We start from the raw sequence: 17659 nt of genomic DNA, 5'->3' as shown, positions 1-17659 counted from the left end.
AGACAGGAGGGCATCATTGTGCATTAATACCCAAAGTAAATGAGACTGTATGATTAACTTGTTGGTTTCTGAATTTCTCACCTGGTATACACTTATTTTGCCCTCAAGTAGCAGTTGCTTTTCAGTAACAATTTCCTTATGAATTTACTGCTATGAAGTAAGTGTTAGCCAAAAAGGTTCCCATAAGCAAATATCACTTCACAGAATTGACACCTGTATATGGCTGGTCAGAAGGTACATAAACGGTTCAAAAAAGTTGAACTCAAGAACGAGTCTCATGGGCGTCAACAGAACATCCAGAGGTTGCCAATAACCGGTTAACATGTCCAAAGAATGTAACCAGACAAAAACCTTTCCCTGTTCCCTGTTCCCACGTGGACGTTTATGTCGAGTATGTTATGTGAACTATGAAATCGCAGCGTATTTCCGGTTCAATCTAATTTCCAAAAGTTAGGCAGAAACCAAAAGTCGTTGGTATTTATTTTTACGTCAAATATAGGACCACATGTTTTGGCAGGCGCTTTTTATTTATTTTATCGTTCTAGTTATTTGCGTCAAGGACAAATATATCAATGGAATTGGACGGTACATTTGGAGACCAAAGTAGCATACTATTTTAAGTGATATCATATATAGGGAACACGAAAATATGATCTGTTGCTATGAACAACCATACAAACTCACACCAGGAAAGGGTTGAAATTACGTGACACTTTCTGGCTCCATGAAGCGCTTAAAGGCTTAACCTTCTGTTTATTAAATGTTAAATAACTGGAGCACCGGATGGTTTAATGTCGATCGTTCAAAAGAAAGTAGTGCTATGAATTTCAACTTAGCATGTTTTGCGTGAACCTGCTTTGCCACTGCATAATTGTCGAAACACCTTGGCCATTGCAATGCGGGTTATTAGCATGTGTAATTTCAAGTTATAAGAAACATTTGGAAATCGATGAACATTTCCTTGTCCTATTTTGTAGTATGTGATAGATACATTGATGAATAGAGAGTGTATATTCAGCGAATAACCGTAATTATGAAACAGTTTAATGAATCTCTCAGTAATTAACATTTCATGTTGAACAAAAAAAGAAATCGAGGCGGCGGACTTCGTAAATTAATGTCAACCCCATAAAAGTAATGCTATAGTTATGCGACGGCACCAGGGGTTTGAGAGAAGGGGAGGAGGCGAACTGTCCCGGGCCACGAAGCCTTAGGGGCCGAACCTTATAAAGACGGTGAACACAGCTGCACATTGCGTTCAAGGTGACAGTGGCTCGCTTTACGGTCCCATGTAATTCTTAGCCCGGGCCCTCAAGTTAATCGTTTCGCCGCCGGCTATAAGATGGTAACCTTTCGGAAACTGACAATTAAGAGACAAAACTCAAAACATGACATGGTTAGATTGAGAATTGTCCGATTATGTGTTAAATTTGATATATTAGATATATTAGTACAGCATCAGTGGCGTCGAACGTCAGATCGGGCCCATGGGAGAGGATGGGGGCGTGGGAATTGTCACCAGGCCCCTTCTTCGAGTCTTTATTTTTCCTTTAGCATATTTGAAAATGGGGTAAATGATTATTACATAATTTTCTGGCCCCCTTAATAAACCCCGGACCTGTGCCTGTATATCGCATTTGACCCCTCTTCCCTCCACCTCCTTCGTCAGGCATGTGTAGTATCTAAGAAGACTAATTTTCAGGAATATTAATGATCGATACACACGAGCCAATCAAACTATGAATTTTGCTGACTCACAGAATCATGAGGTTCACTGCAACGTTTATACAGGGCGAAGATGACCCCACTTTACTTGATTGAGTCATTTCAGTTTACCATGACTATTCAAGTCATAGAATTTTAAATTTCCCGTCCTGACAAAATTTCTCGACCAGCTGAGACTGGTGATGAAATAACGTAGCTTGACTCGCTCACCCTTTTTATCCGTTACTTGCCTAATGACTTGACAAGAATTTCACACGCGTATAAAGCTACAGCCCGTGATAAACAATGACAGCAGAAAGTGTTGTAGACGTGGGCTGGGAGGCATGACCCCACAAACACAACTAACTGCTATAGGGGGAGTGAGGTGAAGGGATGCCCCCCATCCCGGTCCTGTTTCACAGACCGACTACGAGCCAGATCTATCTTCACCTATTCAAAATTGCTGCTGCGCTTGGCTGTGGGAAGAGCGATATTGAATTGTTTTTTTTTTCAGTCGTCTGCCACTGCAGTGATGATAAATAGGGTGACTCCACCTGCTTCAGTTATTAAGTATAGGCAGTGTTAGGCACATGTTGTTGAGGAAGACGCTCATCCATCTCTGATGGAAGGAACAAAACAAAACACTTGTACAGGCCCTTTGTCAATCATACAAATGAGGAGTGAGTACGTGCGTGACTGCCAGCATAGGGACAATGTTCATATTGCTAATACTATATACTGTTCATTCGCATACTGCTTCATATTACGATACGTCCTCTTCCAATCGGAGCAAGTTTTGCGCTGAAGGAATCTCACGGAAGCCCGTATGATGCCGGTGTAGCAGCTCATTTTGTTCCCTGTAGAAAGATATCACGTGATTCCGTTGTCACTTTCAAATACCAAATGAAGTTATGGTACATAATTAATAATTAATCCTTTTGTTGTCATGGAAACCATTATCTTTTCAAGTAATCCATTTTTCACCCCTTTAGGTCCGCGTATAACTCATTGAAGAATAGTATGATACGATATGACAGTACAATGGCCGGCCATACGGAATTGAGGTCAGCTGTCAATCCCATTTCCAGCTTCCGTTTGCAAGAGGGAAACAATAATTGGTTGCTCCTTCGATATAAACATCCTCCGGTTTTCGGGGCTCTCCAGAGGATGTTGATGTCGACGCCTATGCAGGTAAAGATATGTATGCGGTGTATCGCATTCACATCACTGGTGCATAGGTGAACTTTGGAAAGACGGAAATATTGGTTAGCTATAGGTTACCCGCATCGGTACCGGTTTAATGGGGGTATAGACATTTGCTTATTTCAGCCTACGACAGCAATGGAACTTTCCAAACATCAACCAAGTATTAAGTGTACAAAACCGTGATAATACACGCTTCCGTTGCAATCACTACTACAAATTGGCTTCCGTTGAACCAGGGCGGCAGTTAGACGCTGCTGGAGTTCAGTACCGCTATTTGATGCTTGATACTGTAAAACGAGAACCAATCATGTCGTGTGCAATCATTAAAACCAATTTGTTCGCGAAACTGCTAAACTTGACCAAAACTGCTATTTTTCCATTTTGATTTGCCATGAGCAAGCAGGATGAGTTTAATTTCCCCAGGACACGCCCACAAAATTTCAAATAAGAAGAGCGCAAACCAAAGGGCTGTTTTTATTTTTTGGGTATGAATGAATTTCAGACCATATCATGTAACTCCATAACCTGGCACACAGTAATGTGCGTCATGCAGCTAAATACAACAATTTCCCAATTCTTGACACAGAGAACTACTCCCTTGTCTTGACACTCGTTGCTGCCGTTTCGGTCATTTGCCCGGATCTGATATTTCACCTCTCGCCTTCCTTTCCCGCCAAAACCCGCCATGCCTTCCAGTCCGCCCAAGCGCCCCTCTAATCTGCAATGTCACTACCACTTTCAGGTGCCTGTCAAGCTTTTCCACATATTGTTACAAGTGTTTAAGTTAGTTCGAATTTACTAACCACAATATGATGTTAACATGAAGATGAACAAACAACCACACGTAGAATACTGTTATGTGATAGACAGAAAGCAGAGGCGCTAAATAGATGGCGCTGTCGCAGAAGAGAATTGAGCGCCGTATGTTACTTTGATCTGACAAGCTTTCCCACACGTACTTGTTTAGATTAACAGTTCATTCGTCGCTTTCCAATGCCGCATGACTATTTAAGTTCTCAACTGAAACATCCGAATAAAATATTTCCTTTGCTCCCCCACCTTCCCTCTTTACTTGAATGGTAGTGTACCCGATGTTACTTTTTAAATGTTTCTATCATCTCTTCTTTGTGGTAAATAAATACATTAAATAGATGGACATCGTGTATATATATATATATATATTAATGTGTATGTATGTATATATATTTATATATAGTTTATGTGTATGTATGTATGTATGTATGTATATATATTTATATATAGTTTATGTGTATGTATGTATGTATGTATATATATATAAATAAATATATATATATATATATATATATATATATATATATATATATATATATATATATATATATAAATATATATACAGATGTAGTCGATGGGTCAGTTATCTCAAAAGTCGCGTGAGAGGATGTAGGGATTCACAAAATTCGTGGAAGCTTAAAAAAAATATGTGCAAATGGCAAATAATACCCCAGGTTCTGAGCTTGGTAAGATAATACTTTTCCATCGCCTCACTGCCAAGAATTGTCACTTGTCAACTCAGTACCGTAGGCCATATATTGTAGCTTTTTCACTATAATACCAAGCGCATATAGAAGGAAGCTATCAGTTTATATAGTGTTCACTACCATTCAAATGAATCAGACCACCGCGAATCAGAGATATGGTTATCAAACTCTTGTTCTTTGAAGTTAATTGTTTTATCACTATGTAAAGTTAACACGCAGTAATGCCTATCAGTTATCAGGCAACGCTATTTAAAAAGAGTAGTGTAGTATTATTATTCACCAAACCAGAATGTTGATCTTAAGTAAGCCACACAGGACTGCAATCAGCTGCCAGTCATTTTGAGAAGGAAGTTCATCTACTAAAGAAACCTCAGTGAAAGACAAAGCATATCAGACCCTGGAGTAATAAAAATAACTCTTATTATGTCTATAATAAACAGGCGCGTAGCCAGGAATTTGCCAAGGGAGGGGCGAAACTGTAGATTCGGCATTGCAAACTATCTAAGCGTAGCGCCACCATGGTTGGTGCGAAGCGTACAAGAAAATTTTGGATGAAAATGCCTCCTAGATCGCTGGAAATGGCACTTCCCAGGCCTTGTAAGTTGCATCTTAGCATTTTCTCTTTTGAAAACACTAGCGATATCATAAAAACATTAAAAATTTTTTAAAAATATGCTCAAGGGGGGGTGGCTGCCCCCTTCGCCCCCCCCCCTTGGCTACGCGCCTGATAATAAATGGACATTGTAATCAACAATGGAACAATGCCGTAACAAAAAATTAAAGTAAAAAGAATAACAAAGAACGACAAATACAATTAATACAAACACACTGTAAATCTATTCAGTCACTGTACTATAATGTTTGTTTATTCGACAAGGCTTAAAATTTTTTTTTAAGAAAGAAGATTTTTATGGAGGGTTTCACAAACCAAGCTAACAATGATCTATTTTTGTTCTCTTCATCAATTCTATTTACAACAAAACCATTCTTTGTGGTACAAACTCCATAAAATGGGTTTCCTAATACAAACAACCCTTGTCAGGCCTCAAGATCCCCCCATCACTTGTTATCCCTAAAAAAAGAGAACTCATTCAAGCTTGGCATTCATATTACAAGCCCTGTGTGGCATCTTCACTTAGTTTACAAAATTGGCAAACATATTTTTACAGTGGAATCTAAAACCTCGTATTTTCAGTATTTCAGACTGGTGTTGAAGATCTGCTTTTTTAATTTATCTTCTTCGTCTTCTTGCAAATGCAACTATATGATGGGTCAGCTGAAACAGAAAAAAGCAGGTTCCTATCTGTATGATGATATATGGATAAAATATTACCCAAGTATTTGTTTTGCAAACAATGCCTGTTTACAGCTCTTCCGGTCACCTTTCAAATGATTTTATATATTCATAAATTCTCACATTGCAAAACTGATCTTTTCATGGCAGGGAACAACAAAAACCCACGTGGAATACATTTGGTTTTCAATTGTCACACATGCAAAAAGAAGCAGAGAGGCATATATTAAGCACTGAACTTCATTTAAGTCTGTGATGAAGAATTACAAACTGCATATACAAACTCATGTAGAATTCTAATCAGGTATTCAAAACCAAATTGCTTACAACAATAAAACAGCTTGCATTGTAAAACAGGACGAATAAAATAGATACATCATAAATAAATACTTATAATAAAAAGAAAAGAAACACAGGACAAGTAAAACAAAACCAATCAAAGATGTCAAGAAAACTTCAAATCATATCTAAAATTTGGCAACAGTCTTAGAGCAGATCTAAAGACAAAGAAACAGTTTAAAAGAAGCAGCTAACCGTGGAAACGCAGATAATGAGTCGTACCATGGTACTTGATATAACTAAGAATAGGGCTCTCAGACGACCGAGGGCTCTGTCATATCAGTGCTTTCTAGTTCCACAAGAAATGTACAAGCTGTTGCTATTGAGTTTGAGTAGCAGTAACATGGTAGTAGCATGTGTAGATCACTGAAATAATATACAAAATCTTTCATAATTGCTCGGGAAGGTTTATTTTGAAACGTGTATCAGAAGTTTCAGTCAGACTGTTCAATGCACCTTAACTTGAGTTGTTTAACACAGGTTTGTCGTTAGCGAAACTGCACAAGCAGGCCCTTGTAGGCCCTTGAGACAATCACCCAGTGCGTCCCTTTGAGCTCGCAAGCTTTTGAGCGTATTTGGCGCGGTCGTGTTTACTCTGATCAGGGGATCTGTAAACACTGTTGATCGCGCACATTACGACCTATAAGACAGCACTCTCTGTTGAAACTCTAGAGAGCCCCATTCTCCCTTCCTTCCCTCTACTGAAACAAATCAGTCCTTTTAATAATTGTAATCAATAAGCAGTATAGAAGTTTATCATTCTTTTCTCCTTCAAACTCAACATGCAGTTTTCAGGCATTTTCAATTTAAGGCAAATCACTGCTTTTTTTTTTGTACCATCTTTGATCATTTAAAGCAAAGGACATCCTTTTTTTCTTGGAAAGGAGCTTGTTACATCCTTCTAGGTCTGCTTTTCCTGAAACCAGAGAAATTTTATAATTCACAAAATATTCTAGAAGATAAAAGTCTCTTCAATCTCTCCTCTGGGAGACTTGATGGTGATTTGCTGGCTATAAATATGCATGACCTCACTTTTCGGTTGAACTTCATCCACGATGAGTGGTTTTGTCGAAGACTGTGGTTCCCTTTCCTCTGGGAATGTTTGGATATTGTTATTACCGTTTGATGAGGCACTTTTTAAGATGATACTCTTGGAGGCGGTATGGATGTTTCTTAACCTCTCATTAACATCTTCTCTCCCTCCGAAATTGGATTTCTTTAAAATCGATTTTTTCTTTTCTCTCTCGGGAGCATGAAGCGATTTCTGAGAACTCACGTCCCCCGAATTATTGTTGTCAATCAGACTGTCCAAGGCAGCTTTTAGAGCAATCTCCCCATCCAAGAGTGGACTAGTCTTGACCTCTTGCTGTGATTGGTGGCTAGTGCTAGTTTCAACAGAAAAATGGGCCGGCCCATTTCGGTGAAGAGGCGAGCAGCTGTTTAGCCATGCGGTATTATTGTCCAAAAGCAACATGCGGTTGGGGCAGGGGGTGAAGTTACGCATTTGCCAGACACAGCAGAGAAGAAAAAAAAGGAGAGAAAACATTTTGGATTAATTCTCTATCTAAAAGTATTTCTTAGAAATAATAACCTGTTGTTCTTACGACGGTGCAGTAAGCATGGAGGGAAGGACAAACCGAACCAGCAAGAAGAAGGAAGCACAGCGGCAGGTGCAGTATGAATATGATCAAGGAAAATAGTTAGAGGAAGGTAGAGAGCATGAGAGGGAGAGTGTGAGAAAATGTTAGAGCATCAAAGTGCAACATTACGGTTACAAGCCATTCAAAGTGTTAACTGACATAATGAATCAAGCAGCACAAATGCATCTGAAAATGACAAAACAAAAGAAAGTATAGCAGACAAATGGATTTTAATGAAACAGACAATGGGCACATATGTCCAGAATATTAGTCCAGCTCTGAGACTTTTATATGGACTTACGATATAAATCTGCGGAAAGTTTTGAACACTTCTGGACTGATAGTTGGTAAGAGGTATTGTAGGTACCTTTCCATTTTAATACCATTTTAATACATAATGATTTCAAATCATTGAAGCAAATGCGATGAATGACATGCACGTACCAGAAACAGAGATAAATCTTGATGTAAGCTGGCTTTAAACTAAGATTATGGAGGGAAAGCAAGGGATCATGTTGGAGGGATGGGGGGGGTGACACTTTTCTGGTAACCTGGGAGGGTCTAGCTATAGATTAAATCATGAGATAATATCTACTGTTATTTTCAGTTCATTTTTAAGAAGGTTGCAGTGAGCCAACTGTTAGAGGAGTGTGTATTTGGCCTTCTTAATACCTTTGGATGAACCATGACCTTATAAACTGAGACCATCTCTAACATATTAAGAGCATTCACATTATTATTTTTCTTTCCACATCTATTACTAAGATTCATGAAAACTTGTTTTTAGTAGATAAATTTAATAGAACTTTAAAACTGTCGGTACACGGAAAGCTTAAAGTGTTTACAGCAAAAAGAACAAAAACAAACTTGAACAGAAGAGAAAGTGAAATCAAAAGCAAAGCGATGCATTTTATGACAGTTTTATAGAGTTCAGTAGTATCGCTGATGTCAGGCTACTCAAAGACAATCCAATATAAGAATTAGGGTACAAACGAATTATCAGCTGTGATATAAAACCAGGGTCGGAAATCACAAGTCCTTGTGGTTCTCAGAAGATGAACTTTTTAACAAGAAATAATTTAACATGTTTGGCTATTATTAAAATCACATCATGTGGAGATTGGCTTTTAGAAGCTGTATAAACTAGTCACGAGAAATCAAGATTCAAACTAAACACTGCTGCAATTCACTGAATTTCCATTACTCTATAAATCAAAAAAATTTGATGTTTACAAATGTAAAAGTGGCTATTCTTAAAGAGTTTTTAAATTTCTTCAGCATTTCGAAGATCAAGCACAGAATTCAACTAAAAGCAAGACGATGGTCTTCTCAAAGGTAATACCATATCAAATGAGAAGACATAAATGAGGTAACCCCCCCTCCCCCCCACCTCCCTTACCCTATTTATCCACCCATTAGAACCTGTCAGGCATTATGCACAGCCACAAACCTCAAAACACTTTCAAAATCAATTCTTCATAAGCCTATATGCTACTGCTTTGCACCGAGCTACTTGCAAGATTCAATTTTTCAATAGTAAAAATTTGTTTTAATTTTTTGTATTTTTTCTGGAAAAAACAACAACAAGCTAATCTTACACTTTCAAATTCAAAGCAAGGTAATTTATTCCTTTTTTTACATGAGTTGTTTATTCAAATAGCCAGTTATAAGTCTAGACATTTCCATGGTAAACCAGTTCAGTTCATCATTTGTATCTTTCTCTCTTCAAAAGAATCTCTACAAAGTTCAAAATAAGAATAGGTTCTCTTAATCTACCTTATTAACCGTAAAGTGTTACCAAACCGTAGAATGTCATAAAGGAAACCAAAATATCAACCAAGATTTTTGTTTTTGAGGTTTGATGAGGCAGGGGTGGGAGGAGGGGGGATGGGAGGAGAGTTGCTACATCACCTCCCAACTTCCTCCCATCTCAACAAGAAAATAGTCTTTTCCTGTAAGAATTCCAACACTTTAAATGAAAAAAAAAGAAAGGCTTTGAAAAGAAAAAGCTGCTCTTGCCCACCACTTCAACCGTTTTTACCAGTTCAAAGATTTGTTTTAATTTGTTAAGAAGTTTGATTGCTTGAGCTACTACAAGTCAGTCACTGGGCACTACAAGTTACTATTGCAGCTGGAGTGTTTTGCTGTTATTATTATTGTCTTTACCATGCATTCTTTACACAGTGATCTGGGCAGAACTAGAACCTGTTGATGAAAGAGAGAGCAAAGGGGGAAAAGAAGGTACAAATCATCAAAACATGAAACTAAACATGAAGTGGGTTAAACATGAAGGGAAGCAACCATAAAAAGCAAGACCATCTTCCAGAGAGCTATAGTAGAGGGGATGGAGGAGGGGGTGGGGTTGTTTTAGAGGATTGGGGTGGGGATGGGGGTGTTTTAGGTGGTATGGTGTGTGATCCTATCTCTCCTCTGGCTAGGAATGGGTCTATCATATTAAGAAAATATTTAAGAAGGCGCTACCATGTAGGCCTAATCTAAAGCTCCACAAAAACTAGGGAGGGGGGAGGGCAGGAGAGAGGGAGGTGATGGGATAGCTTGACAGTTAATAGAAAGGACCTTGAATAATCCAAATCCACTTGGAATCAATAATAAGATCATTTGCTTGTTTACTGTGACAAGATGACTACAAATATAATGTTATGCTGTAATCCTATTGTTTTGCTGTAGTCCTATTTCTATGCTGTAGTCCTATTGAGATGTTAAGCATAGACCAGACCAGGATAAATCAAACTGTTGGACAAACATTTTGTTCAAGTAATGAATGACAATACACACTTTTTCCATTCAGAGAGTGTATACCTTTTTTATAACCCTGGCCCAACCCCCCTTCCATCTAGTTATAATTTTCCTTGAGGTAACAGCTTTTTCTTTTAAACATGTCAATCAATTGGTATTATACCTGTTGAGTCTATTTAAGTATTAAAGGTAAAACACATTTTTTTTTTTAGTGTTTTAAATTTGCTATGAACAAACATGATGGGCTTTGGGGGTTGATGGGGGGGGGGGGGGGTGGAAGAAGGTAGGATAAGAGATGGTTGAATGAGAAAACTTGTAATAATGAAGAATGAATAAAGCCATTCACATTAAAATATCATTCCAACTGTATGAGTCATACATTAAAACATGCACCATCAGTCCATCACAAAAGGTTATTTTGAATTTGAGACAATTTCAAGACCGTCTGGAACATATTAATTCCCTTATGGTTTGTTTCTCATGGAAATAATATCTATTTTCCATTTTCCATAGGGAAGGTATATATTACCTAAACATTTAAGCACATAGATCAGGTTTATGATACAAAGTTTATAATAAAGCAGACATCATCACTACAGTATGCACGGTATGTATTATGCTCTAACATCCAGTTTAGACAGATAATTCAGTGCGAAGCACAAGGGTTTGCATATGAAACTTTACAACGCCATTGACTCGCATACATATGTTGAATGTTAGCTTGCTAATGTGGTAGCAATGTGCTGCTAATATCATTTAATAATTCAGCAAGTTACACAAAGCTGTTAACAAATAAAGGTTTCCAGAGAATATTTGTATGTGAAACATTTTTTTTTTTTAATACAAGTGCACAAACAATTTTTTTTGTTGACATAAATCTTTTATCTTCATTTATATTTAAAAGCAAATTAATTCCACAAGTTTTATAAAAAAAAAAAAAGAAGCAGGTGTTATTCAGACTATTTAATTTCAAAATAAAGAATCAGTTGCCTTGACAACCAACCTGTGGCTTTTTCTATCCAATTAAGACTCATCGGTTTGTCTTTTTCTGCTTTGACAACGTTTGAATGTTTTGAGAAGCATATCGTTTGACATTTATATATTATTCCAATCTCAGTAAATCTGTCCAAGCTTTCTTTGCTGTTAATGGGATAACAAAGTCTAAAGTTTCAAGAATTTACTTCATGGAGCAAGCATTAAGGAACACTTTTCTGGATAGCTTGTTCCGTTGCTGGGATATTAAGAATTTGAAATTGATTCATTTTATTCAAACATTTGCAAAATAATTTGTGATGTCATAAATGGACAACACATCAAAGTGTCTTTGTTTTTCTCATTGTTTGTCACAATGAGGACAACTCCTACATAATTGAAATCACTGATTAGTTTTGATGAAGTCCCTCCATCACACATTACCAACATAACATAACATCTCGTCACACAAGTTCATATAATTATTTCAAATTTAAAGCCGGATAAAACGAGCTGTTGATGCAGTCCATGAATGGCATAACGGATTATCGCCCAAAGCACTTATCCACATATAGTGAATGGAGAGTAATATTTCATATCTCCACGATGGAACTAGCCGTTAAAGCCTCATTGAGCATCGAATCTCGACTGTCTGTAAGCAATCTCTATTGGGTAGTGAATCATCACAAAAACAAGACGATGTACTTTGGCACATTTGAAGGTGTCGAGGTAGAGGAAAATCATGAAAAATTTAAACAATAACATGGTCTGTGATTATCCAAAACAATCTATTAGACGAATGCATTTTCATTAGTTTTAAGTGTACATTAGGCTGTTTGCTAGACTACCAGTTTTATGCAATCACTACTGTATGGCTTGGCACCATTAGCGATGGAATTACATAATGTCTCCCTCTCTCACAGACGTCCTCTCCAGTCGCAGAGAGCAAGTAGCTTGGCGGACAGACACATCTCGCAAAACCCTCCAGTCGATACATTTCGTAGAATCCTTGACCATCCCGCCTACCATTGTTTTGCTTTCAATATTATGTATTACAGCTAATGCATTTGCCTCTCTCGTGCACCGAATTGTACCAAACCTAATATTTTATTTTTGACCGTGTGTCGACAAACACCAGCAACGATGGTATTCGTCTGAATTTTCAATAATATGCTTGTGCTCTGTGAGTGGGCAAAAATGTTGGCAAGAAAAGTACAATGTCATGATTGTGTGATTTATTTACTACACAATAGTACCAACAACAACAACAACCAAACAAGAAGCCACTGTAGAGAATAGGTATCAATTTGTTCATGGTTACACTGGGATGCATTATGAGGCTGTCCTAAACTGGAAGGAGTTGAAATCAATGTGCCTTGTCTCACAAATCTCTGGGTTAAATGGATATATATTTTGATTTTTAGTCTTTGTTATCCCGTCAGCTAATCCGTTGCTACATTTCATGACACTTGTCCCACGCAAAAAGGAGACTGCGTATTGAATATTCATGAGGGCAAATACAATTCTTATGCATTTTAACTTGCTTTTTTTGGGGGGGTAAAGCAATTAGCGTAACATTGTTAATATTGAATTACGTACCGAGCTAGCTGTCGTTTCTTTGCTTGTTGTTAAAAGATTGCAAAAACGTTTGTTACAATTACATTGTCCTGTTGGTATACATTTTTGATTGTTCTCATTAAATTCATTACATTTCAGGGGGGGGTGTCTTTATTTGTACAGGCCCTTAGGCCTTGATTCTACCAAGTGGTAATTTGTTATTTCAATGAAGAATGACTTAAATAAAAGGTAAAGAAGCAATTCAAATCCACTGTTTTATTTGACTTTATTTTCACAAAGGGACTAAGTACCACAGTTTGGGAAAATTAGGGGAATTTCAAAGAAAAGGCCTGTTTGACTGTACAACAAAAAAAGGGGAAAAAAAAAAAGAAGGAAAAACCCCACTTGGTTGAATAAGCTCATTGTTATTGATATACTGGCTCATATTTACACCTAAGGGGATACCTCAAAGGGAAACAAAATGCCATAGAACAGAAAAGCTTTGTTCTCAGCCAGGTTTCATAACTGCTATAATCTGTTTTTATTAAATATTCAATAGAAAACCCCCCCCCAAAAACAACCAAATCCAAAGGGTTGTTGTACTGAAGCAGGCACTTCCTATCGTTAATAATCAAATGGCATTCCACAGAAACAAAGGTATACCAGACTAATAAAAGCCAGCTGGCTGTGCTCATAACAAAGTCCCTTGTTGTATTAACACAAACCCTGGATTGCTGCAGACATTATCTTGTTGAATAGGGAATTGCGGTCGTCACGGCATGGAAACAGATAGCTAACATTGTACCGGTCGTAGCTGCTATTGAATCAAAACGGATATCTCAAAGGCACAAAATGAACTGAAGTTTTGGGTCGCATATCAAACATTTTGGTCGCAATCAGGATTTATTGATGTTGCAAATTTGTCAAGTTGTCCGATGGTCGTGTTCGACTACAATATGATAATTCGAACGACCTTTGCGGGCCGACAAATCTCACCAAATTTAAATGGGAACAAAACTGTTACCTTTCAAGCAGAATGGGTTGATCCTTTGTGGGGGGAGTGGTAGCATCTCCAAAACTGCTGAATTCGCCAGCTATCAGAGCAAAGTTTTCAAGGTCATCTAAGGCCCTGTCGATGCTGTCTCCCAGTTTACTCCCCTCAATGGTCTGAAGACTCCTCTTGCTTTCAATTAAAACCTTCATGTAAAAAACAATCAAAAATATATCCACAAGTTATTCAAAGTTTAAAGTTTGAGCCTTTTTTGAGAAATACAGTCAAAATGTTCTTTTTGGCCAATTTTTTCCAGAACATCATTTTGGTGGTGGAAGCAGGGCTGGGACAAGACAGGAAAGAGACAAGAAGACCTTGGACACCATAATACATCATTACAATATTATATCATAAATATATAAAATATCTATTATATCCATAAGCCTTATTCCAATCTTAATTAATGGCCATAACATCTCCCCCCCCCCCCTCCACATTATATTTTACATACTATACCAAACAGCAACATGTTGTCATTTTTGGTGAATTAAGCTAAAAGTTTCAGACTACTAGGGAAGATAATGGCCACAGTTCTATTTTTGAATGGTCTTGAGAGCCTGGCTTGACTTTTTCATTTGACAATGCCTAATATACAGGATAGAGGTATGAATGTATAGGTCATGCCAATGTCATATACTTAAATAACTGAAAATGTAGCAAGGAAATACTATCAAAATTTTATGACAAATTGAAACAAGGTTTATCTTGTGGAAAGTTGTTAATATACTTTTGATAATGGTTGTAAATATTGGAAGGTTACTGGTAAAACAATTGATGACTGTGAGAGAAGCAGATGAGCATGGGGAAGCTTTCGGCAAGCATGATAAAACAACAGCATGATGGCATGAAACATGCAAACATTAACATAGCAAAGAACCCATTTATACCAACATTCATGAAAATAATGAAAAGAAACATTCAAGATTGAAATGAGAAATGTCTCGCTAAGGGTGTAAAATTTGATTTTTATATTTCTCCATGACTATTACTACCATTGTTAGCATTACTCCCAACACCATTATTGTCATAATCCTCCCCTCCCCCACCCCCCCCCACCCCACACACACACCTCTACCTCTTTCATTTCAAAATATTCCAATTCTTGGGTCTTGAATGAAAATGCTTTTCCATACTATTTTGGACAAAAAATGGTTTGGAACTGAACAAAGTTATTAAAAGTATTCAGATGTTACAGAACGTGTGCACTATAAAGCTTTGCATAACAGCACAAATAAAGTCTAGACAGCCTTTTATTTTTTTACACAAAAAAAAATCCACTTATGAGTCACACTCCTGAAAGTTATAAAATACAAGGGATTGAAAAAACAAGAATTATATAAAGTCAGAGTGGGTGACTACAAGAGTGTCGAGTCATTATAAGCAGGTACTTTAAGTAGGTTTTAAAATTAAAATTCTGTTTTATAATTCGCTTTACCTGATTTTATCATGAAAGAAACAAAAAATGTCCTTATTTGGAAGGAAAGCTTTCTGAGAATTTAAAAAATAACAAAAAAGATTGCTTATCTCTTTCATTTGAAAAACATTCCAGAAGTTGAATATAAAGGTTTTCTATGAAAAGGAATATGAACAGAATAGAAATAGGAAAAGGAGTGAATATGCTAAAAGACTACAAAATGTACAAAAAATGGAAAGAATGCAATGCATATATGATGACTAATAAAACAACACAAACACAGACCAATATGTTGTTGCAGTATTGAGTGGGAGGTGGGGGAGGCGGGGGATGGGGTGGGGGAGGTGGTAGGAAGGCAGAGTGGGATAAGACACAATTAAAAGAACATAAAATTATGAGTTTAAGGTTAATTTGATGGAGATGAAGATTTGTCAGTCCAGTCTATTGTTTGGAAGAGAGAAGTGATCTGATGTTTATTAATGTTCAAATTCTAAATGTAAAAATGAAGTGATTTTATTTCCTGAAGGGGAAGGGGTGGCAGAGAGGGGGTGGGGGGGGCGAAGGCTAGCGATTACATGGAGGAGGAGTGGCGGCTGCAAGAGAGACAGTAGGCAGGAGCAAGCTGCGTGAATGTTAGCGTGGTGTTTAGAAGAGTCACCTCTTGTGAGATGGTTTCCTGAGTGGGGTGCTTTTCAGGTTGACCATCTCCTCCAGTCGGTACATTCTCGGGGCTTTTACCCGTCTCTCTCCTGCCGTCCTCATCTTTCTTATGTCTGTCCCTCTGTAGCGCCCTCAGTTTGGCATATTGTTCCTTGAGTTGCTTGGTCTTCTGGTCACGCTGGTCGGTGGTGCCGCGACAGTCGTCTGTGCCCGACATCTTGGTGCCTTGGACTATCTCGGGTCCAGGGGCCTGCTCGTTCGCCGTCTGTTTCTGTGGGACACTGACGACTGGAGCGATTCTACCGAGGGTCGCATCTGTGCGAGGTGCATGTTTCTGTGGTCCATTGTTCAGTGGTGTCTGTCTAGGGTGCATGTGCATAGTGGCTTTCTTACTGGCGGGTAGTGGGATAGAGGAACTATGGAAGGTAGCCCGGATTCCTGAGTGGGCAGCTATTGACCTGGGCTTTGGGGCCACTACTTGGAATGCTGACTTGTTATCCCTGGTATTAATTTGACCCCTCTCTTGCATCAGGTTACCCCTGGGAGGCTTTGGGGGACCTCTTTGATTACTGCTGGATATAATGTCTGGTTCAGAGACACCATTTTGTATGGCCCTGAAACCGTGCTGGTCCAGACGGATGTTTCTCATGTTTTGCGCATGCACATGGTGATGACGCCCGTCGGGTGGTGAAGCACTAGCATGGACATTGATGGTGCCCTCACAGACGTCATGCAAACTACTATCACAGGACTTGGACAAAACAGACTGGGGGGTAGTACATGGAGGATGTGAGGGTGAATCAGATGACCTAGCCCTGGGGGGGTGTAAGAGATTCCCCGAGGAGGAAGAAAGGGGGTTATGATGAGCCCCTGACATGAGGAGGGTGTCCTCATTTAAACTACTGATATCTGGAACTGAACCAGACCCAGGAGTCACAGTTATGTCTTTGATCTGTACCTCTTTTTTACCAATCACTGCCTCGCTGGAGCGTGAGGTACCGTACGGTACCACGGGGGACACCTTCACTGTCGAGGAGCTCCTCCTTGGTGGAGGAGGGGGAGGGGGTCCTTTCCTCTTGATGGACTGTTTTCTGGCTTCCTTTTCGGGGGTCACCATTGGCGTCATGTCATCATGGTGGTCTTGCTTGAAGAGTGACGTTATGTGTCGCTTCTGCCGCAGGGAGGCATTCTGTGCGTAAAGGGTGGTCCTAAGGTTCTTCTTGCCATCCCGAAGGGATTGCTCGAACCTGGACTTCTGTGCCGGTGAAGAAAACCAACGGTTTGGTTTGCTCTGGTCAGGATTTTGTGTCTGTTGGGTTTCAATGAGAAAAGAAAGAACCAGTAAAAATATTTATAACGAGGAACAAATGTTAGCATAGGATTACATAATGATTTAGTCCACAAACTATGTCGCACGAGTTTCCCAAATGCCGGGCAATTTATCTACTGTTTTTTCGGAGCTAGCTGTTGGAGATCGATTCAGTTACTTTTTCGCCATTAATTCCATAGTCTGAGCTAACTTTTATGCTTTCTGAGCATCAGTTT

At 38.5% G+C, this 17659-nt stretch overlaps 1 protein-coding gene across 10 annotated transcripts in view; it reads right to left on the bottom strand.

Annotated features, from left to right (window-relative positions):
* Positions 1–5248: 5248 nt before the first annotated feature.
* The window catches only part of LOC139958710 (uncharacterized), a 162080-nt gene continuing 149669 nt past the window's right edge, over positions 5249–17659 (bottom strand). For 8 of the 10 annotated variants that reach the window (XM_071955995.1, XM_071955994.1, XM_071955996.1 and 5 more), the window contains 3 exons: positions 16113–17423; positions 14014–14186; positions 5249–7499 (listed from right to left, as the gene is read on the bottom strand). In XM_071955995.1, coding sequence (XP_071812096.1) covers positions 7016–7499; positions 14014–14186; positions 16113–17423 — 1968 coding nt within the window. In that variant the 3' untranslated portion in view covers positions 5249–7015. Of the gene's footprint in view, positions 7500–9869; positions 9909–14013; positions 14187–16112; positions 17424–17659 lie in introns of all 10 variants that reach the window. The other 2 variants (XM_071956002.1, XM_071956003.1) reach the window with 2 other exon arrangements.

Source organism: Apostichopus japonicus, chromosome 18, assembly GCF_037975245.1.
Source record: "Apostichopus japonicus isolate 1M-3 chromosome 18, ASM3797524v1, whole genome shotgun sequence".
Lineage (NCBI taxonomy): Eukaryota > Metazoa > Echinodermata > Holothuroidea > Aspidochirotida > Stichopodidae > Apostichopus > Apostichopus japonicus.
Note: the sequence above shows the minus strand (reverse complement) of the source record. Positions and strands in the feature narration are given on the sequence as shown.